Raw genomic sequence first — 24869 nt, forward strand, 5'->3', positions numbered from 1 at the left:
CATAACAATAGGATGCGTTCAGTGGTGTCCAGGTAGTATGTGGGCTTGCTTGTTAAAGAACAGGTTCACAATTTTTCAAGTGTGTCTTAAAACAACAGTCAGGAGCCCAAATGAACATTGAAACCTGTTTTTCTCGCTGTAATCATTCCTCCTGTTCATACTGACCATTAGAAGATCCCTTCATAATGTACTTACAATGGAAGTGATGGAGGACAAAATCCACAGTCCTCCTTCTGTGCAAAAAATGTATTTCAAAGTTTATCTGAAGCTAATATGAAGCTTCAGCGTCCAAATGAGTCAAATCAAGTAGATATCTTTCAACGTTACAGTCTTTTTAGTGCCAAAGTTCCTCTTTTTGTTACTATACTTCCACCTGCAGCTCAACAGGGAAACACTGTCCGAGGAAACACAAAGAGGGAATTTGATGCTAAAAAGACTGTAAATGTGTCAGATATCCACTTGATATGACTAACTCAGACTACTGAAGCTGAATAGAAGCTTCACACAGACTTTTAAATGACTGTGTGAACACACTGTGGATTTTGGCCTCCATCACTTCCATTGAAAGCACATTTGAAGGATCTTTTAATATCCAGTATGAACAGGAGGAATGATTACAGCGAGGAAAACCTCTTTCACTGTTCATATGGACACCTGACTGCTGGTATAAGACATGCTTGAAAAATTGTGAACTTGTCCTATAAGGGTCTTGTTCAAGGGCATCTCAGCGGCTAACCAGGGAATTGAACCAGACAAACCAGTTTTTCCAACCTTAAGCCCACTCTCATTATATAAATACTGATATGTTGTTTCTCAGTCATCTATAAAGATTAAATGTGATGGCTGATGCTTCTGACAAATAGTGAAAATAGTTCTGGCACATAAATCCCTGAAACCATGTTTGTTTTTACATTTTTGTTTGTGTGCAGATTAAACAAACAAGATATAACATACATTAATCTGTGAGCTGATAAGTGTATCTTTGAGTTGTGGACAGAGCCAGGCTAGCAGTTTCCCTCTGCTTCCAGTCTTTATGCTAAGCTACGCTAACCACATCCCGAATGCAGCTCTGTACTGAACACATCAACGTGAGACTGACATCTCACTCTCAGAAAGAAAGAAAAATAAACTTATTTCCCAGAACTATTCCTTTAATTCGGTCTGCAGGTCAGTGGAGAGCTGTGAGAATCATGTGATCTTCAGTCATGTGACTGTCACATCACCAGACCCACAAACAACAGGCTGCTTTTATTCCATCAGTCGCTGTGATGAACCTTAAAGTTGCTGATTAACTCCTTTAATCCTCAATTTAACCCTAAACTCTTTAATTAATCACAGTTAAACATGTTTATTCTGCTCGTTCAGACAGTTAAAAGTTGGACTCTTGTTTTTAAAGGTCACACGGGGTCACTTGTATTTGCTGTCACCATTTTTCATGTGTACATGTAAAAGAAAATAAACTCAGCTTCAGCTTTTTTGCGTGAATATTAATATAAACGTGTACGTCACAGCTTCTCTGTGATGACTCAGTTTCTAACCAGTGCAGCCATGTTGGTATTTCATCATTTTCTTTGATGAAACATGACGACATTCCCAGAAATTTGCCCAACTAGTCACTTAAAAAAGTGAAGTAAAGCGACCAACCGAAACAACCCGACACCAGAAACCGTTTAAATATCTGTCTTTATTACAATTCACAGATTGGATAGAAGTTTAAGATCATTTAAATAGAATTTTATCTAAAGGATACAAAAGACAAACACAAGATTATAGCGATGCGTTCAAGCGCATCTTACAAGAAAACAAACAAACAAAGAAACAAATTCAGGATGTTTCCTGAAGCTTGAAGACGCTTCACTTCAAAGCTGAAGTTCTGCTCCGTCGTCCGTTTTCCATTTGATCCCCTTAAACACGTCCAGACAGATGCGCTGAGCTGCATCTGAAGGAGGAAAGCTTTTGATGAATCGTTCCTTCAAATGAGTAATCTTGTTCCATGGAATTGTGAGTTTGTTCCCTTAAATAAATAATTACTGCGTTTGAGTAACTGAGAACCCAAGAACAGATGGATTTCATCTCTGATCTGCGTTTCAGATGTAAAAAAAACACTGTTTTGTTGTTTCAACAGCAGTTAACTGACTGTATATCAGTGTGTGGCAGGTTCTTCCTGCAGTGGTGGAAGAAGCAGTGAGATGTTTTATCACCATGATGAAAAAAATACTCCATCACAAGTAAAAGTCCTGTATTCAAAATTCAAAATCTACGTGAGTGAAAGTACAGAAGTTTTGGCAAAAATGAGCAAAATGTACTTACAGTATCAAAATAAAAGCATGTATTATGCAAACTGGATCAATCAATTTAGAGTGTTATAAATGATTATAATTATTCATATTGATTCACTGATGTTTATATTTAAGCAGCATTTTAATGTTGTGGAAGTAGAGCAGATGTTAACAAGTTATACTGTTTAATAGTCTGATCTGTATCGATGCACATTTTATAAACATATAAAATATTGATCTGAAAAGGGGCCTCTACGTTTCTGTCCTCCACAGATTCATCATGTCACTCCTGTTACACTGTTGGAAAAAAAAAAGGATCAACATTGATGCAGCAGAACCAGAGATATCGTCTTCATTATCCTGTCAAAACCTGGCGCCTACATTACCCACAATGCACCTGGAGATTGTGGTGTGTGATGCTAGTAGAGTCTGCTCTGCTCACCTCACATCTTTCTAACTCAACACCCCCGAGATTTGTTTACTTTTTAAACTCGAGCTCTCCAGATGTGTGTGTGTGATGTCACTCGAGTCAGCGTTGGTTAGACAGATGTGACGTTCGCAGAACTCTGTAGTTGTTCTTTTTCTGGTACTTTCCACCTCGGCTTGTGACATCATCAAAAGGCTTTATACTTTTTACACAGACACACACCTGGAAACACACACTGAGGTGGAAAATACCTGAAAAAGTACAATATTTCCCCCTGAAATGTCTTGGAGTAGAAATACAAAGTAGCATCAACTGGAAAGTAAAAGTAGCTCACAGCTGTACTCAGCTTCCACTGCTGCCTTCCTGCATGTTCAACATTCACTTTTCATCTGAGCTGAGAAACTGAAACGTGAACAGCTGCAAGTCACTGCTTTTATATTTTAATCAATGTCAAATACAAAAACACGACACTGTGTTTAACAGCCAAAACCTTCAGCACACAATAAGACATGTGCAGTAAAGGCCGAAAGTACGTGGACAGCTGAACATTACTGTACATGAGATGGTGTAACATGTGTTATTAATGTGCAGCCTTCGGTCTTCTGGTTAAAGACTGCAGCACAAGTTGGAACCTGTCTGCAGAGATTTGCTCCCACAAGTACATTTGTTTAATATAATAATAATGTCATAATATCTGCAAGAGGTGCGTTCAGGTGTTAGCAGACTGAAGAGACATTTCTCAGGTTACTGAGGATCATCAGTGTGTCTTATGTACTAACTAACATTATTTCATGATTCATCAGTATTTTTGGTTGATGCTAATATTGTTTGGGCTAATACATAATACAGCTGTACTCTCCATAAACTTCATGTTCAGAAAACATCTTCTCTCAGTATTTCATGTAAATATTCATCATGTGTGTTTATATGTAAATTAATGTTTACCTCCTGTTGCTTTTAAAAAGAAACTTTCATCACATTTAATTCTTGATTTCTAATTTTTTCATTTAATGTTTTTTATTTAATATGCAGTTTTTGTTTTTACAGGATTATTGTCAGCTGATCGGTGAACTGTTATTATTATATGTTTATTCACAATGATTAGTTTAGCATTCTTTCCTGTTTCCTTGTTTGTTTGTTAGTTTGGTTGGCTCGTGATGGGATTGATTTCCACACCAAACTGGGAAAAACCATTTCACAGCTGCTCTGTGTCATGTTGAAACAAGAAAGGGACAAACACAAACAACGCTGTCTAAAATATGACTGTACGCTGACAGACCAAGAGTAGGACACAGCTGTCCACTTACTTTTGGCCACACACCGTAGATCTACATACCTCAGTCAAAGCTCCGAATCAAACGGGATTAAATTAAATTGGTCTAAAGTGAGAGTGTGGAGGTGACGAGGACACAGACTGAAGGAAACAACTTGATTCAGGAACAAATTAAGGATATAAAAAGGCACAAATTAGTAATTTCAGGGAACAATTTATCAAAAATTCAAACAAACATGAGTCTCCCACTACAAACCAAAGTCCCAGTGGATGACTGAAAGCGTCTTTATGGAGAAATGAAAATTAAACCGGTTGAAGAATTTTTATTATTTTACTATTTATTACCAAACATGTCAATGAGAGACTGAAGAAAAGAAAGAAACGTTTTGCACTGGACTGAAAAAACTACAGTACAGTGGAGTACTATAGAGCACAGCAGAGTAAATTAAAGTACTGCGAAGTAGAACACAGAGCAGTCATCAGTGACAAGGCCTCAGTTAACTTAAAATAAAGTGAATCATTAAAAAAAAAAAAACACTAAATACCAGCCTTCTTCCATCGTCAGTAGTGTCAAGCCACAATGATAAACGCTGTGTGAGAAGGTCCGAGGTCGCAGCATAGGATTCTGGGTATCGGTGGTTGCTACATTTTTGGATCCGGGGTCGTTTCTGTTTGAAGTAAATCTGCTCTTCGTCTTTGTTTAAGGCAACTCGTCAACCCCCGAGCAGCAACTACAGACACGTATCAACACACTGAGGGCATTCATATGATAGTGTGTTTCTATGCATATATGCACATACATGGTTACTGTGGGGTATAACTGGTGGGATAGTGTTGATAGAAAGGTCCGGACCGGCCGTCTGCAGATAGAAAGAGGCCTTTGAGTCTTTTGAAGCGACAGTTTCATCATCAGAGGTGGCACGGTGCTCTCGCCACCGCCTTGACAGTTACCAGTGTTTTCAACATTTACCTCACTGTATGTACACATAAATACAGGTTTCATGATTAATTACAGCATCGTCTGAGAGGAATTTCTCTTTCTGCGCGTTGTGCAAAACCAGGCGACAGGTTTTTCCTGCGTGTCCTGTTATCATCTGTCTGTCTGTCTGTCTGTCTGTGTGGTCTGTTTGTTCAGTCTCTCGTCTGTTCAGCCCCGCAGTGGCGAGGTCCGGCCAGAAGGCGGCGCTGTGGCACCGCGGTGGGGAACTGGTGAGCGGGACGGCAGCTGGCGAGCAGCTCGGCGCTCGGACGCTCGGAGGTGCTGAGGTATCGCTGAAGGGGAGAGGAGCTTCACTCTGCTTTCTTTATGAAGATCTGAGAGAAGACAGACCACAGAAACCAGTAAGAACCAGTATGAACTCACAGTGCACCACAGTATTTTAACAGTAAACCATTTGAGATTCTGTATCTGAATATTCCCTCATGTCCCACCTTTAAACTTTTCCCACTAATCTCACTAATAACCAAGAAGACAATACTACAAAACTGGAGAGACAGAATAAATTATGTATAAAACATTCATTAAAGCTAAAAATAGAACATTCATATTCAATAAAACGCATTAAATGTAGTAATAAGTAGAAATGATTCATCAGCAGTCCTGCTGGTTCTCACAGTGTTCAGTCACACTGTAAAATTATATTTTCATGTGTTGTAATATCATAAATAAAACAGAAACTTAATATTCACAACAAAGTTTCAATTTGAAAAACTCGTCACAGATTTCCTAATTTCGACTTGACACAGAAAACATCTGTATCAACTGAGTTAATACAGAGTCTATCAAAGCATCAACACTGTAAACATGTCCATAACTATTTTACTCATTGCTGCATTTTAAAATAAAATGATCATTATCAAAAACTACTTCTCACCAAAACAGTTTTCATCAATATCTCACAAATGTGTGGCAGCAATGAGGCCGAACCACTATCACAGATTTTGGTTTATGTCCCAAACTTCTGCCTCACTGGCAAGAAATTCACAATTTCTTGGAGACCATATATTAAACCACCATTCCTTCAGATGTTGTTTTAGTTATGTATTTATGTTTAATAGCAGCTGATGTTACAAGTGCAGATAAATATTTGATAAGAATCTCACTGATGGCAAACTAAAAACCTTTGAGTGGGAAATGGCTCCGTTCAGAGGTATCAGGAGTTAAACGATGGTTAAATATGATAAATGAAATATGTTTGTAATGTGATGATTGATTTTGTCTTTAAAATTACAAGAACTGAAATGAATTCATAGATTTGTTTTACAGAGTTCCCTTTCATAAAAGTGCTGCACAGTTTGACTTTGTGCATTAGAGTTTGGAAGATATAAACTCAAAATAAAATACAGAAACAAATGAGTTCAGACTAATAGTGATCTTGGAGTTGATAGTGGATTGATGCTGGTGATTTCTTAAAGAAATGTTCCTGTAAGTCACAAGACGCTTAAGTTCTCCACTGAACCCACACTAATTTATTCATCAAAGGGTTAAAGACAGAAGGACTTTCTCCTCACCGACTCTCAGAGAGAGGTCAGAGGTCAGGAGTTCATGCTCAGAGGTTTGCATTCCACATTCCTACTTTGTAGTGTGAATTAGTCTGATTAACAAACCATATGTGTTTATTTGTTGTTTTAGGAACATGTTCTATTGTAGAGAGATTTCTTCTGAAATTAACCTTTTGACATAAACACCATTTTAGGAGTGGTCGACCTAAATAAAAACAAAACTCTTTTTGATTAAGCAAAAAGCAATCAAGACTTCATGTTGTTTGAACTTTGACTAAATCCTCAGAACTCTTAACCAGACCTAGAATTTCCCTTATCCCCTCCGATTTATGAATCCAGGGACCTCACACCAAGAACTTCTTAAAGAAAATCTGAAATTTCCTTAAACTCTTTAAAAACCCATCTGGTATTTTGGAAAGACACGCCTGACAACCCATAGAACTTGAACCCTCTCTAGCACTACTGGAAACACAACAATGACCTCTTGAACCTCCAGAACACCACTTTATTTACCCCCCTAGAGGCCCAGAAAGGATCTCAGAAGTCCTGGAACCCTTCCTGAAAACAGTGGAACTCCTGCAGACCCTCTCAAACTCAACTGAGGAACCTGGAACCAGCCTTTTGTCCCCCTTCAACTCCCAGAGATCATGAAAAATCTGGAATTATCCTTCATTATCCATTGTAACCACCCCAAAACCTTTAAAAACCCATTCAGCACACAAGTAAAGGGGCTCCAAAGAATCCTAACATCTGTCCAAACTATCTGGTACTCAAAAGCCATCAAGGCGCCTTGAAAACCTGTCAAGAACTTGCAACTTCTGTAACCAGCCAGAACTATTACTGGGATTCCTGGAACCCCTTCCAAAGCCCCCTAAACATGTTCTAGTACCTTTTGAACCTCCAAAACATGTCTGGGATCACATCAATGACAATAGGAACCCTCTCCAGGATGCTTGGAACCCCATTTAAGACTAATTCAAGGATTAATGTAAACCTCTCTGAAAGTTGTGGAACCTCTGCAGGCATCCCTTGAACCTTAACCCTCTCTAGCACCCGTTGAACCTTCACAACTCCACTGGGACTTTTTAAGACCTTAGACCCCCTAAAGGATGCTCAAATCACTCTTAGAAATTTCCTTCCACTTAAAGAACCTCTTTATTTACCCCTCTAGAACCCCAGCAAGGACTTCGGGACTCATGAAACCTTTACTGAAATCTACTTAACTGCAGACACCCCTTGACCCCTATACCTACCCAAAGACCTCCGCCGCCCTGTTCACTACTCCTTATCTACTGTCATTTTGGATAAATGTCTCCATTCAAAGGCATTTCTAAACAAAACCCTGAGTTGCTGTGTGTCAAACCAGTTTTAAACTGGTCCCAGCTATCCACCCAGACCACCTCACCTCGCTGAGGATCACCCAGACCGGTGAGTCCGTTATCACTGAGAGACGCATGGCCTCCAGGGGCCCAAAGGTGGGGTCGACCTCCCCCTCCGCGATCCCATTCTGGAACGTTCCTGGAAGAGAAGATCAATAGGATCAATAACCTGATGGACTTTCACATGTTACATTTAAAGGAATCTGTGATGTTCACAGACTTTCAGGAATGTGGTTTGTGTGTTTTTTGGGTCATTTAAATCCCAGAATGCCTTGCGACAACCCTTTTAAAACACGCAGTCATTTATAGAAAATACAAGATACCAAGAATATCAGATAATAATGTAACACAGACACCAACCTCCACAACACAAAGATTTAACATCTATTTATTAATATTGTAGGTGTGTAAATTTAATTTACCCATTATGCTGCTATTACTGCTGTTTTCTGATACTGCTTTTATTTATTTGTCTAAACTACATTGAGAGAAACCAAACAGAGAAATTTCATTGTACCTGAGTATAATGACAATATTCTGATGCTGAACTCCTATTTTTGGTAGTATTGTTTGTATTAAATGTGCACCCATTCTTTGATGTTTTTTGGTTTTTGTCAGTGGTTTTGCATTGTAATTAATGTGTTTACGGTGTAATAATCATTAGTTTCTCCTTATTTGGATATCATAAGGTGTATGGATTCTGCAAGAAAAATAATAAAAGTTAAAGGTGATTTTTAGTTTTTTCTCTGTGTATAACTTTTTATTAGCATTTCTTAACAATATGAAGTACCAGTCAAAGGTTTGGACACACTTTTTCATTCGAGTGAAATTAATTCAGTTCCTACATCTCAAATAACACAAATACAAGAATTACGATATGGACACTAACGCTCAACCTCAACATTTAAATAAACAAAACAACTCAACAAAGTCATCTCATCATAAACTCCCTCTCCTTTGTTGCCCACTCCTCTATGTATTCCATATTGTTACTGTGATAAAATAATAAATAAATAAAATAAAGATTTGTGTGTATGTACAGTTTTCGTACGTTTTCTGTAAGTTTAAATGCTTTGTACATTACATCACACGTATTCTCGACATATTAATATATATAATATTAAAATGAAAGTTTCCTGTACTTTTAAGTTTTGGACAAATTAACCAGTTTTAACCAGATGGGGGCACGAGATGAAAAGTGAGCGGATCATCAAAGTTATTACAATTCATCTCCAGAGTGGAACATGAATGTCTGAACCAAATCTCACAGCAATTCATCCAACAGTTGTTGAGATATTTCTGTCTGAAGCAAAGTGGTGGATGGAGTTAAGTTTCCGTCCACAGAGATGCAGCTTGCATGGCTAAAAGCCCCGATAATAAGAGTAAGGGTTACTTACCTCCATGGGGTTTTTAAGGGATTTATTCCTGGTTTATTATTTATATATTCATTTGCTGATGGAGGTTCATGTAATTGAGGGATCTTTATGCTTTTTGTGCATAATTTACAGGGTTATTAAGACCCATTACATTTATCCAAAGTCCATTAACTAACCCCTGTGGTTTTGTGATGGTTTTCTTCCTTATATGACTGTCGGCTGTCAGTGCAGAAATAAAAAGCGATGTTTTTGTGTGTGTGTGTGTATTATCACTGCATTCGTCTCCATCAGGGCCCATCTGGCGTCCCGCTGGTGTTCTGTCCTCTTTCTGCTCGGTGAACGTTGGTTTTTGGTGTGACTGCACCTCAACAGAGCAATAATCCCCCCCAGAGGATTTTATTTACTGGGATTATCATCCTAGATGTGATGCATCCAGGTACCAGTGTGACCGTAATCCCAACAAAGAGCAGCGTCTGGGGTGTGTGCGTGTGTGTTATTGTTTATCACAGGTATTATCTGTTATTATTGTGGGTATTATGGCTTTCATTCAGGATCCAGCGACATGTACTGCGGTCTAAGAGCTTTTTCTCAGAAACAGAGATCACACAGAGACAGAAAATGAAGAAGATAAAACCCGGAGGTTGAATCTGTCTGTTCTCTCTGCAGTGATGTTCTGTATTTTTTAGAGGGAACACTGACAGTTATGGATTCAATACAAGATCAAGAGTAACAGGACAGTTTGACGAACATGCTGCCATGTGGCAGGGACAATTCTCAGTGGGGTAAGAAAGCAGCTCTGAATGTAATTATATCTTGTCATAGACGGCGACGCCAACAAACGTTTGACAGGCAGCACATGCTGGAGTTCAGACTCAGAGATCTTAATGAGCTCGTTTTCACCACGAGAGAAGATGAAACCAAACGGCCATAAAGTGCTCAAACTAAACAGCCTGATATATAGCTGAAGGATAACTCCTGGTTATTACAATTTATTTTTGTAGTTTTGTCCATAATTTAGTAAAGTAACTAAGTACATTTACTCAAGTTCTGTACTTAAGTACAGTTTTGAGGTACTTGTACTTTACTTAAGTATTTCCATGCGATGCTACTTCATACTTCCACTCCACTACATTTATTTAACAGCTTTAGTTACTTTTCAAACAGATTTGTATATCAGAACTTTGTTTTTTCTTCTTTCCTCTCCCATTAATCATCTCATGACCCCTCAGATTTATCTGCTGACCCTTTGGAGGGGCCCGACCCCTAGGTTGGGAACCACTGGACTAAACTAGCTAACTGTATATAAAGTAGTGTAAACTAGCTCCACCTCCAGCAGCTACAACAGTAACATGCTGCTCTAACACTGATGCTTCACTATTAATAATCTAATGATGTCATATATAATAATATATCAGTCAGAGGGACCAAACCACTACTTTTACTGCAATACTTTAACTACATCAAGCTCATAATACTTATGTACTTTTACTGCAATACTTTAACTACATCAAGCTCATAATACTTATGTACTTTTACTGCAATACTTTAACTACATCAAGCTCATAATACTTATGTACTTTTACTGCAATACTTTAACTACATCAAGCTCATAATACTTATGTACTTTTACTGCAATACTTTAACTACATCAAGCTCATAATACTGATGTATTTTTACTGCAATACTTTAACTACATCAAGCTCATAATACTTATGTACTTTTACTGCAATACTTTAACTACATCAAGCTCATAATACTTATGTACTTTTACTGCAATACTTGAACTACATCAAGCTCATAATAATTTTTCATGCAGGACTTTTACCTGTAATGGAGTATTTTTACATTGCAGTATTAGTACTTGAGTAAAGGATCTGAGTACTTCTTCCATCGCTGCTGAACTCATTATGTTAATATCTGAGATGTGGAGGAACAGAATCACTATAAAGTGAGTGTGAAACAGATCTCAGACATTAACATAATGACTATAGTGTTATTAAAGTTAGAAATGATGGACAAATGCAAATGCAAGTTGCAATAAACCGGATTTATTCTTCACATTTAGACGACTGAGACTTGTTTGACGTTAGAGAAAGATTATCTTCATGGTAAAGAGGAACAGATGTGTATATAATCTCATCTTCTCTGTTTCTGCTTCCCTTCTTTAACTTCCTGTTTAGTCCTGAATCTCTCACATGTTGGATCTTATTGAAACGTGTGGACGATCTCTGCGTTTCTCTGCAGACGCAGGAGGTCTGAAGGCAGCTCGCTGAAATTAATAGAGTGAAGGAGAGGCGGCACGGATCGATCCGCCGACTCATCTGAAAAATTAATGAAGGGGATAAAGAGCTGCTGGTAATTTATGATGTCGGATCAGACTCGCCCTCCTCTCCTCCTGCACGCCATCCTCTCTTCATACCTTCTTTAAATCCTCAGTGGACTGAAATGGTCTCAGAAATTAGGTCATTTTTGGAAGAAAGATGAAAATGAAAAGTGTCCAGATTCAATGTTTTTACAGCACAAACTGTTGAGAAGGTTTATTAAAGACATTTTCTGTTGGTTCTTCTTCTTCTTGTTATATTTGTATTGGAGACAGCAGGTCAAAACATCTATTGAAGGTCCAAATAAATCTGCTGAAATCAAAAATATATAAATCCCACTGAGGAAAATGACATTCTGCTGATGGAGAAATAAACCCTGAAGCTCCACCAAAAGACCAAATAAATGATATTAAATTAGTTTATGTGTTTATTTATTTTTTAGCCATGCTAGCAGCACAGCTCTGTGGATGTAATGTTGGTCTGTTCATTACTTTGGTCCAGACTGAAATATTTCTGTTACTGTTGGATGGATTGATTTAGACATTCATGGATGAATCTGACAGACTTTTCCTCTAGCGCCACCATGAGCTTGACTTTTGTGGTCAACCTCATGGTGACGCTAACCGCTAGCATGACTGTAAGCTTTTAGTCCTTTTTGTTAACTTCTTGTAATTATGTGCATTTATTCACATTTTTGTATATTTAGTATTAAATGTATTTTGAACTTGTATTTGTATTAATTGCATTAGTTGATTAGTGTTTTTCTTCTCCTTGTGTGAGATTAATGTTTTTTGTACATTGTCCCGACAAATACATGTAATAAACTGAAGTAAAGTAAATTTAAGGCTGTGTTACTGTCTTGAATCTTTTATTAATTTACACATATCCTAATAAATCAGGTTTTGTCGTCAAGCTGCTGACCTCTCACCGGTCAGCAGTCGGTCACAGCGCCCCCTGCTGCAGGCGTGTTTACCTGCTGCAGGCGTGTTTACCTACTGGTTTATTGTTTGTGTTGATGTTCATCTGTCTGAACAGCTGATCAGAGCAACACAGAAACTTCTAACAGATGATTTATTGTCAAGAAGTTGTACTCAGAACCACCTACAAACCCTGCAGCTACCAGCTGACCCGCTACTGCTCAGTGCTACTGTTTTACTGCTTACATAACTCATAAAATAATATTAGAAATTTCCCCAAACCAGTGAACTTTACATCACCGGCCAAACTTGTAAATGTCCCACAAACCTTCACACAGAACTGCCTTCAGCGTGAGTTTATGTTACTGCTGCTCTTCATCAGGACAAAGAAGGAAAGATTTCTCTTTTTTTTAAAAGGTTGTTTGAGGGGTAATACCAACTTTTACACTTTTTAAATCTTATTTCTGGCAATTCTTCTGGTTATTTTCATTCCCACATTAAAAATGTGCATAAAGGGTTTAGTGACTGTATGTTTCTCTTTATCAGAGAGGCTGCAGTAGACGAGGCTAAGCTCAGGGTTGGAGAGGCCTGTAGTACCATTTAGAGTTCACATAGTATAGAGCTGCAACTAACTTATTTTCTCAATTAAATCATTAATCAGAATTAATTCAGAAAACTGTGAAAATTGTCGATCACATCAAAGTCTTCAAATGTCTTGTTTTGTCCAGAGATGGAAGAAATATTCAGATCCTTTACTTCAGTAAAAGTATCAATACAGCAATGTAAAAATACTCCATTAGTCCTGCATGAAAAATCCTACTACAGTAAAAGTACATAAGTATTATGAGCTTGATGTAGTTAAAGTATTGCAGTAAAAGTACATAAGTATTATGAGCTTGATGTAGTTAAAGTATTGCAGTAAAAGTACATAAGTATTATGAGCTTGATGTAGTTAAAGTATTGCAGTAAAAGTACATAAGTATTATGAGCTTGATGTAGTTAAAGTATTGCAGTAAAAGTACATAAGTATTATGAGCTTGATGTAGTTAAAGTATTGCAGTAAAAGTACATAAGTATTATGAGCTTGATGTAGTTAAAGTATTGCAGTAAAAGTACATAAGTATTATGAGCTTGATGTAGTTAAAGTATTGCAGTAAAAGTACATAAGTATTATGAGCTTGATGTAGTTAAAGTATTGCAGTAAAAGTAGTGGTTTGGTCCCTCTGACTGATATATTATTATATATGACATCATTAGATTATTAATAGTGAAGCATCAGTGTTAGAGCAGCATGTTACTGTTGTAGCTGCTGGAGGTGGAGCTAGTTTACACTACTTTATATACAGTTAGCTAGTTTAGTCCAGTGGTTCCCAACCTAGGGGTCGGGGCCCCTCCAAAGGGTCAGCAGATAAATCTGAGGGGTGGTGAGATGATTAATGGGAGAGGAAAGAAGAAAAAACAAAGTTCTGATACACAAATCTGTTTTCAGTTTTTGGACTTTTTCTCTAATCTTTGATTTTTGCTGAAATATTGGATCATTTGAACATTTATTGAAATGAAAGCATGTGAGAAGTTTAGAGGGAAAAATCACTATTTGGTGGAGCTGTTAACAACTCATAGACATGTGAAATGTGACCCCGACTACACACTGCTTTTTGTAAGACGTCAAAAGCCAAAAAGGTTGGAAACCACTGGTTTCATCTTTAACAATGTGTTGTATTTTAAAAGCTTGTTATATTATCCATTGTGTCAAATCTTCATCTGAAAAGTAACTAAAGCTGTCAAATAAATGTAGTGGAGTACAAAGTACAATATTTCCCTCTGACATGTAGAAAGTAGCATCACATGGAAATACTCAAGTAAAGTACAAGTACCTCTAAACTGTACTTGAGTAAATGTACTCAGTTACTTTCCACCACTGGTTTTGTCCAATCAACAGTCAAAAACTGAAAGATATTCTGTTTACAGTTTATAACAGACTATTCACATATCAAAATAGTTGCAGATTAATTTTCTGTCGATCAATTACTCAACTAATCGATTAATCGCTGAAGCTCTAATATGGTGAGTGTGTGTGTGGATGCATTCATGTCCTCGTTGTTGCAGGAAAACAGAAGCTGAGGGATGTCGTCCTGAATAACAGACTGTTGTGTCTCCGCTGGTATGATGAGTCTTATACTGATGTTTACAGATCTCATGTCTACATTATTAACACAAATTTAACCAAAATCTGTCAGAAAACAAACATTTGAGTTGGACAGGAACATAACTTTCCTCCTATGTAAATTTGAATAATTGAGTTAATATGTAAAAAGATTATTGATCATTCTGTGATGATCACGACATCCTCACTCACCTATTCTAATGAATCCGTCTTCTGTCCGATGGTACTTTGGCGTTTTCTCCCTCCCTTCTGTCAAGGCCTCTTTCTCTGCCTGGATGTTCTGGAAAATACACACAAATACACATTAACTTCCCTGTTATAGTAACATACTGTAGTAGAATATATAATATAAATATATATGTATGTGTATAAATAACTTTAAATGAATGGATGGATGGGAAACATTAAACATATTCTACCAGCTTGAGAAGAAGCGAGAAAATATGGAAGTTTACATCTGCCAATATTAAAATCAAATAATTTAATTAACTAGTGTGTGCATGATTGATGACAAAGTCAAAAAGTCACTAAAACAATAATTGATTAATCTCACACAGATCTTTAGTTATTGCAATTTTGGAACCTTTTTGATTATTATTATTATTATTATTATTGTTTCTATTTATTTTGACTGTAGTTTTTAATTTTAAGTTTGTCTACCTTTCCATATGTACATTTATTTTACTATATTTGGCTTGTTTTGATTTTTCTCATTTTATTGATCAATGTGATTATAGTTAGAGATAATAGAGATGAAGGACATAAACACTCTATTTGATTATTATACCCTTTTTTTTATCTTATTAATTTTCTGTACTCATGGTGATCATGATCAATCATTCAATGCTAATCACATTAAAACATTGATCAGTATCAGCCCTAAAAATCCACATTGAAGAACAACGTTGGGGTTCGATGGCATTTTATTGAATCTGTTTATGGAAACATTAAATTCACAACCAAAACAAAGATGAATTGTTGCTCATGTTGTTTGGACTCCAGGAAGACAAACAACCACTCTGTGGATGCTAATAGGATCCAAATGAAATAAAATAAGTCAAATAAATTACATTCTCTGAATCTAGAATTTCATTTACATGTTTAAAAATGTTTAATTACCACGGAAATGAAAATTAAAACGCCACTGACAAATTAGTTTTAGTGTTCTCCAAAGTAACACTGACAAAATAATAATAATAATAATAATAATAATAATAACAATAATGATGATGATGCTGAAATTGTTTTTTCATTTTCAAAGTGGCAACCTAAACCTGAAAATAAAATTCAAACTGGATGCTTAAAGTAGAATTTAAAATTTCTCCTAATTTCAGCTTGTTTCTAATAACAATGTCCTTTTTCGTGGACATTTTAATAATGGAGATTCACTTTTGTGATATTTGTCAAAGATAACCAGACAAGTCAATAGGCAGGCTGTAACATTTGATCGGCTAAATCCCTTCATTACCTGAGTTTAAAAATGAAGATGTCTGGTTGCAGGTTGGGTTGTGTTTGCTTTGTGAGTTGCAGACAGAACGAAACTCTTTAGTTTGTTGTTGGTTTTTCTCTAAATGTTGGGTTGTTTCATCCTCTCAGGCCTCTTTGTAAAATCTGTCATAGTGAAACATCAACCTCGAACCCTCTGACCCTGTTAATTTTTAAAGCTTGAGAGATTGAAAAAAGAACATTCCCTGAGTCATAGTCATCCATTCTGCGTTGGCGGTATATGATTTGAACACAGTCCTTGATGGGTGTCAAAACCTTTTTGTTAACAGATGTTTAGGAAAGTACATTTCAGTGTTTGTCAGACTTTTGTGTTTAGTTGTTCCTTGTGTTTATCTTCTTCATCTTTCACATCATCCTTTCCCATCAGACCTTGCCATCATCTCCCTCTCCTCCCTTCTCCTGATCAGTGTTACCCCTGGCAACCGCCTCCATCCTGCCTCCCAGTCGTTTCTCTTCATGTCCTCGGCTTGTTCCAACTGTCGGTTGATTTTTTCCCTCTTTTTATTTCTTCCCTCTCTTCTCTGGTGAGGTTGCTCTCAGTGGGGGATCCTCTTTTCTCTCAGTATATCTCACTCTGTCCTGCTGTGACACTCAGTCTCAATCAGCCTCCGTCTTAAAGTCAACCACAGAGGAGGAAGAGGTAGTGATCCATCCCTCAGCCTCGATTTTAAGGAACCACAAACTTAGTTTGCTCCCAGCAATGTAAGGTGTTCATGTGGAAGTATTAAGATGTGATCACCTGCTACAGATGCACCACACATCTCATCAAAATATAAAACTGATCTATTATTCCAGTTTAATCTAACTTGGGTGTTATTTTTGCAGCTTTGTCCATCATTTCTATCATTAATAATAACATTGTACTCATCAAATCAATAGTTGAGATCTGGGAAAATGGTAATGTCACTAAAAAAGAGTCTGACACGGCAGAAAACACTAACGGTCAATCAATCAGACAGATCTCAGATATTATCTTGGTGAGTACAATGTTATTAATACACATTATTATTGGACAAAACTATGAATGATTGATTACTGGTTCAGTAACCGGATTCAAAGACTCACATCGAACGGCAGAACCTCCACTGACGTGTTGAAGAGTTTGTCTCCTGGATGCTCGATGTTCCCGCTCCGAAAGAAATACCTGAAATACAAAAATGTGATGAGACAGTTGGTGAGTATGATATATATTTTTTTATTTATTTTAATGTTTATTTGTATAGGAAGAAGTATATAACATGACCTAATGCCACATATGAGCTAATTTGAAAAGCCCATCTCTAGATGACCCTTTAAAATACATAAAACTCAACAGTAAAATACATATGAAACTGTACAAAACTCAACAATACATATACGTACAATAAGGCACAAAACTCAACAAGAAAGTACACACAAAGCAGCATAAAACACAAATAACTCACAAACAACAATACCACAGAAATTTCATAAAACAACGAGCACCAGATCACTCATGACTACATATTGATGAAAATGATGATTACTAGTAGCAACAAACTAGTAGTATTAGCAGTAGCAGAAATTGTAGTAACAGTTGTAGGAGAAGTGGTGGTATCACTGTAGTTAACAAATAGTACTACAGGTTATAGGGTCGGAGGAATACACCCTATAACCTGTAGGGTACCCCTTTGATACCCTGTGGTATCCTAGAGACCTGGATGGGACCTTGTAACTCCTAGTACTCTCTCGCACCTTGTGACACTCCAGTATCTTCTGGTTTGATGCAAGAGTATCAAATCCTGTAACTTATAGTTCACCTTTTGGTACCCTTAAGACTGTAACTCCCCAGTACCCTCTACTACCCTGTAATACACTTGTATCTTCTGTTACCCCTCACATCCTGTAACACCTAGTGACCTCTGGGACACCTGAGATTGTGTGACGACTACTACCTTTTGGTAAAACCAATACCTTGGAACTCTTACCCCTGACATCTTGGATCCCTAATTCAATTCTGTGCCCCCTAGATCCCATAGTGCCCTCTGGTATCCCTGAGACCCTGTAATACTAGAAATACCCTGTGATATCCCTGAGATATTTTAACTCCTAGAAACCTCCAGTACCATGTTAGACCCTGGGATCATATGATACCCCTTACACCAATTAATCTCTTGTACACTCTGGTACCCTCGACATCTTGGTACACCTAATGCCATCCGGTCCTGTATCCCCTAGTGCCCTCTGGTACCTCTGGGGTCCTGTAACACCTAGTGGTAAGTCCTCTATTACCGTTTGGCACCCCTGAGACTTTGCAACTCCTTAAGACCTCTAGTGCCCCTGGTATCGGATACCCTCTGTTACTCCTGACCCTCAATAACCTCTTACCCCTCCTACAACAACTTGGTGCCCCCAATGCCATGTAATCACCCACTAGTACCTTTTGATGCCCTGGTATCTCATTGCACCCCTCCCACCCTCTAACCTCTTGAATACTCTGGTACCCCTGAGATCCTGCCTGTATCCCTTAGTGCCCCCTGGCATCCTTGAGACCTTGTAATCCCTACAGTACCCTTGAGGCTGTACAACTAGTAGTAGAGTACACTAAAAATGTAATGCCCTGTTGACCTCTGGTACCCCTCAGACTGTGTGCTAGAACCTTTTGGTAACCCTAGGACTCTTTAACACCTTTGTACTGTATCTTCTGGTACCCTTCATACCCTGTCATCCCTTGTAACCTCTACGACCACTTTGGACCCTGTAACTCCCTGGTACCAACCTCTCAATGCGGACAGGCGTGAAGAATCGTATCCGTATAAAGTCCCCCGCTACGGGCGTGAAAGCCCAGAAGAAGTCCTCGCCTAGATAGGCCTTCTCCAGGGTGAAGTGCTGATAGGTCTTCAGGCTGGTCGTCACCTCTGCCAGCGGGTTGGCGTGACCCTTATGGAGGGTTTGTTTCCCAAAGTCTTTATCCTGGAACAAACAAAGGAGGCTGTTTACTTTTTGTTTTGTTTTTTGTGGATTTACACAGTTGTACCTGGTTTCTCATGAGGACGACTGGATTCAGACAGCAGAGAGTTGTGTTTTACTGTATGTCTGTGTTGTCTGTCTGTATCTCTCTAAGATGACACCACTCTGAGACAAGATAACACCTAGTCATCCTAGACCGCTGACAGCCTTTTACACAGACTGGTATCACTGCAGCCTCGCTAGCTGTCCTTGATGACTAAGCCGTCTGATTTGCAGTTTCAGTTCAGTGCAGAGACACTCAGAAGCATGACATCACTGTCAGGGTTACTTTGATGCATTTTGTTTTGATATGTTCATGCACACATGCAAGTGAAACAATCTGAGAGGTGAATGTCGTTCTTTGGTTTAACTGTCCACAGCTCTTGTGCTCATATTGCACCGTGCTGTTTGAACAGTGCTGAAATTATGTCCAATAAACCAGAAATTACATTTTAATGTGTGAATTTCTGTTTCAATTCCACAACTTTAGTCTATTCCAAACATAACAGATATTTTTTTATGTACATAAATAGTTGGCAGTTGAAGAGAAATGGTGTGTGCTGATGCCAACAACAACATCGACAGTACTTTCAGTCAGCCATGAATGAAGCAGCCGCTGTGTTTGGATAACATAAGTAGTCTCAAAGTGCAACACAGAACATTTGTGTATGAGTCATTTTTTAGCCAAATGAGTATTAAAATAAGCTGTAACTGTTAGCTACCACTTATTAATGCTAAAATTACATCAGCCTGCAGACACAACCCTGAACAGAGTTATAAATAAACAAGACATACAGGCCTGTTTTTCCGCTGTGCTGCTTAATAACCCTCCAATGAAAAATCCTTAAATAACTAGCCCATGGTTGAACCTAATAGCTGACCCCTGCTATAAAGGCTCACAAGCCAAAACCTTTGTGAACAAGTGTCTTAGAAATTCATAAAATTCTTTATTTTCACTCCAGTAATTATTTTGATTTTTCTGGAGTAGTTTTCACAATGGAACAGCTCAACGCTCTCAATAACAAGACTCCACAGACGAATAAATCCCACTTCCACTTTGCTTCTTTCAATTTAACTTTTAAAATTCAGTGCTGATTATCTTACTAAAACCGCAGAGAACATTTCAAGCTGAAGGGTAATAGCTGTGTTTAGCCTCCATCTGTACACGGTCCCATGCAGGTCAGCCTCTGTGGTTCAATCTCTACTACGAGGAGGCACTGGTCCGCGACGGCCGGATCAATATCCAATTGATTGGACCAGATTGCAGCACCAGTCAGCGGGGCTAATATCCATCGCTCTTAACAGTAATCAGAGGCATTAAGCCGAGGCGTTCGGCTCTGAGCTGCTGGCAGGAGCCGAAGCTGCCACCGCTGTGAGATACTGCGGTTTCTGCGCTCAGCCGACAACTGCAGAGGCTTTCAATCTTCATCTCTGCAGAGAAGACCGAACCTCACCCTGCTTCAAACTCACTCAGCTTCAAACCTTCCCTCTGACGGCTGACCCATAAAACCTGTCTGCTGCTCAGTACTGGAAGCTGGTTGAAGGTTAAATATTCTATACAGATGTTTAGATTTTATTTTACCAGCTCAGTGTCTGAGGGACGATTCTGAAGCAAACAGCTTTTGTCCTTTATGGAGAGAAGTGGAAGAACGAGTGTGGAGGTTGATCTGGAGGACGAGGATGCAGCAAAACCTTCATGCTGGAGAACCTCAATCTTTCCCGAACCTTAATCGTAGTTTAACAGTAGTTTATTTGCCATGAAGATATTGTAGAAATAAATAATTTAATAAATGTTGTCTTGAACATCATCCAGGACTTTGAATAATCCAGTATTTTACATTGAATGACAATTAGGAAGACTGAAAGATAGAAAAATGTAAGAAATTATAACAGTTATGAATATTTGATGTATTTTACAGTTTATTTAAACGCTGCAGGTTGTATTTTATTTCTGTGAATGTTCAGAATGTAATGTTTTGGCCTTTTTTATTATTTATACATTTTACAAACTTGAAAAATGTTAGTAATCCATTTTACCATGATTGTATTTACTAATGTTAGTTTTGACACTTTTGTTGCCAAAATTAATTGAAAATTATGTCTCATTAGTTTCAGTTTAAACCATTTATTTGTTTATTAAACTGAAATGATGAACTTATTTTTTAAATTAGCTGGTATTTCTACACTGGAATCTTCATGTTTGCAAATGTCAGATTATGAAAATTTGATTTAACACAAATGTGTTCAAGAATATTCTCCATCTGTGCAAAATATAAACAGAAAGATTAAAGGTATTTTGACGCCGGGCTCTTCTACATGACGGGGTGTCGAGATCAAGAAAAAACATACAAATTACCACACAGTGAAAAAAAAAAACGTTAGAACCTTCGAGCGTCCTGATTGGTCAACCAGCCATGACTGCTTCCAAAGATTTTAAAGTATAAAATGTACATTTTAGATTTATACAACGCATTTATGGCCCAATAAAAAGCTTATAAACAGGTGTAGTCATGCTGCTTGTTGGAATATTCTTATGGGTCAAAAGTGAAAGTATTAATTGTTTCTTTATATTAACATGAGGTCAGAAGCCAAGTTTAATATATGTTTTAAAGCTTTATGTCCAGTATGTTGTACAGTCACAACCAAACAGCTGGTGACTTAGTTTACTTACTCAAATAAAAAGCAAAATGTTTCTATTTAAAACGCAGTGGAGTAGAAGAAAGTAGAAATTCACATTAAGTACTAAACTCAACATTAAAAGTGAAGCATATAAATGTTTTACCTTGAGTTTCTGTATTTTTCCAGCCAGAGACGAGTGAGTGCCGACATGTTGGAAGAGAGACGGTTTGAACCGAATCCTCAGGTTTGCTTTCTGCCGGTCGCAGTGTTTCTGATGAAGAGATCAGAACCAGAACCAGGTTTATACATGCAAGAAAATACAAGTACCTGTACAAAATAAGAGAAAAAACAAAGTAAAGTAATCATAAATGATGCAAAATAGAAATTTATAATGAAAATGTGTAAAATATATAAGTGAAAATAGTGGTTACACAATGTAATGTACAAAATATTGACTGGAAATGTTTATAGTCGGAGCATGAACGGAGATACAAACAGATAAAAATATTAATACTTAATCTTTTTTTAAAACAATACAAATCAACATAAGAACAATTCCAGCAGAGTCAGAAAGTCTGTTCATGACTCGTATGACTGATGTGGGCGTCTGAAGGCTGAGATGACGATGAAATCCATCTTATCAACCTTCTTCAGCTCCAGAGATGTTTCACAAAACATAACTGAAGACGCTCTTATGAATGAACGTAGATGAACATCTTAAAGAACCAAAAACTACACGTTTTATTCAGGTTTTCATTGTTTTTGTACATTTTTAAGAACACTGATGTTGCTTTTTAAGTGATGTCTGATGTTTCAATTATAAAATAAAGCCAGTCTGTGTCGTCATCATCCTCATCTTCCTCTTCTTCACAACATATTGATCTGTGTCATTTCCCCAGTGAGGTATTTACAGGTTCAGTATCTTCTCTTTTGTTTTTATTTACAGTGTTTATGTTATTTGTCTCACACTTACATACAGCACGATGACACAATGACGCATATCATAGAAGCTTATTGGCTCAGAATAACGTCGACCTCCAGCAGCAGCTTCATCAATCAGAGTTTACCTTCTTAAACCAGCTTCCACCAGATTATAATTACATACAAACATAGATTAAGATTATTAAGATTATTCCATACAGTTATACAGATATCATAGAATTCGTTTTCATACTGAACAATTTCAAGTGTAAAACATTTATTTGTGTAGTTTACAACATTAACACTTTGCAGATCACAGAGAGTTAAATATGCAAAGTTCCTTTAACATGTCTTCATCACCAGACTGTAAGAAGCTGTTAATGTGAAGCTTTGGGAAACGTGTGAAGAAATTTAAGAGCGTTTGTAGAAACGTTGTAAACTTGTAGGATCGATCGTAATCAGGAAACGAGGCCCTGGATTATACGTCAGAGAGAAAATTAAAAGTTTGACACAAATGATGTGAAATCACTTGTAGATGCTACTAAAGAACAAATCTGTTTGTTTGTGACAAAACGTGTCGGTCAAATGAATGTAACGACTTCATCAGTGCGAGTATCTACTCACCGCGTCTTTCTCCGGATTGCACACTTTGACCCACATGATGTGGTCGAGCAGCCAGTCGATGGGTTTGTCTTTGTAGAACATCAGCATGAACTCCACGATGAGCGACAGGTCCAAAGACTTGAACATCTTCCCTGCTCGGAGGAGAAGAGACGTTTAGTTTAGTTCTGTTGACGTTTTACTGCCCTCCGGTTTAGTTCTCTGTGTTCAGATGATAAATAAGTCAACCGTGCATCATGTTGTCAGCAGCTCCCTGTAAAGGCAGAACCAAGCTGTTCCTTACAGAGACGCACGCTAATTAGTGAAAGGCTGCTGGTTCAAATCCCAGAGCAGCAGAGGGATGTGAAGTCACTGGACTGTGACGGTGATTCAGTCTGCGGAACTTTTTAAAGATTTAGAAAGTCGGGACGTTTTCCAAAATGAGTAAATGTTTGGAAAGTGAGATAGAGGAAGTTTTCAGGGTTAAGACTTGGTTTAAGGGTTTAGATTTAAGGACTAAAAACATCTTACTTAGACAGAGAAGAAGAGATATAGTTTAGTTTAATTTGCTTTTACTGTCCTCTAGTTCAGCTCACAGGTGATAAATAACTCTACAGTCATGTCAGCTGTAAAGACGCCTTTACGCTGTGCAACAACAACAACAATGGTGTAAGTTAACTGCACGTCACACTGTGTGAGTCACCTATAATTCAGTCTGTCAGCCTGCATGATGAATGTGTGCTAAATCGTAGCGCTACGACATGAATAGAAAAAAGTAAAATGAAAGCAGAGACGTCATCAGCAGCTCGTCGTCCGTCTGAGTCACACAAACCGTTTTCACCTCCATCGTTCCCGTTTGTTTGATTCAAGGACGAATTAATGAGAACATGTGTTGTGTTTTCACTCCAAACCATCAGGAATGATGTAGGACACTGTGTTGGAGTGACGACCAAAGATTTCACCATGTTTCTGTCATGAGAGTGAGTTTCAGAGAGTCAGAGCATTTAGTAACAGAGACGTTTGGGAGGTGAAGGCCAGAGGACGTCTCGTCGCTGTTTGAGGGTTAATGGTTGGTTTTAGAATGAGGTCAGGGGTCAGTGAAGGTTAGTGTGTCATTTCTGACTCTCTGATCCTTTAACTTAGCGACATCACAAGGAACACTGAGGAAGTCAAAGGTCAAAGGTCAAAGCAGCCAGAACAGACGTCTGTTAGATGTTGTTGATCCTTTGTCGTCGTTTCACTGGATGTTTAACAGCTTGTGTTTCACGCTGCGTCTCTGTTTTCACAGAATATATCACATCGTCTTTCTTTCATCTACTGCATCAACTGAAATCTGTGTTTTCATGTACTTTTTTTTACTCATTAATGGTTTGAGATGAAATATTTTTGGTTTATGGTCATCAGTTGATATTTTGTATTTAATCATTTTGAAGAAGAGGTTGATTATGATTCATTTTTTCAATTCAATTTTCAGATTTTTAACGCACACAAACAAAAATACAACAATTACACAGCAGTGAATCATCTTTTATACAGAAAGACAATCAGACAATTCAAAACAAACCCAAAAACCCAACATACAAACATAACAAACAAAAATAATTGCATGTAAACAGAA

At 37.7% G+C, this 24869-nt stretch overlaps 1 protein-coding gene across 1 annotated transcript in view; it reads right to left on the reverse strand.

Annotated features, from left to right (window-relative positions):
* Nucleotides 1–3740: 3740 nt before the first annotated feature.
* mgat4b (alpha-1,3-mannosyl-glycoprotein 4-beta-N-acetylglucosaminyltransferase B) overlaps nucleotides 3741–24869 on the reverse strand; it is a 109202-nt gene continuing 88073 nt past the window's right edge. The window contains exons 9-15 of the mRNA XM_042418386.1: nucleotides 23276–23406; nucleotides 21894–22001; nucleotides 18882–19075; nucleotides 17210–17288; nucleotides 14831–14918; nucleotides 7887–7999; nucleotides 3741–5293 (exon numbers count right to left, since the gene is read on the reverse strand). Coding sequence (XP_042274320.1) covers nucleotides 5270–5293; nucleotides 7887–7999; nucleotides 14831–14918; nucleotides 17210–17288; nucleotides 18882–19075; nucleotides 21894–22001; nucleotides 23276–23406 — 737 coding nt within the window. The 3' untranslated portion in view covers nucleotides 3741–5269. The remainder of the gene's footprint in view (nucleotides 5294–7886; nucleotides 8000–14830; nucleotides 14919–17209; nucleotides 17289–18881; nucleotides 19076–21893; nucleotides 22002–23275; nucleotides 23407–24869) is intronic.

The sequence above is a fragment of the Thunnus maccoyii genome, chromosome 8 (assembly GCF_910596095.1).
Source record: "Thunnus maccoyii chromosome 8, fThuMac1.1, whole genome shotgun sequence".
NCBI lineage: Eukaryota > Metazoa > Chordata > Actinopteri > Scombriformes > Scombridae > Thunnus > Thunnus maccoyii.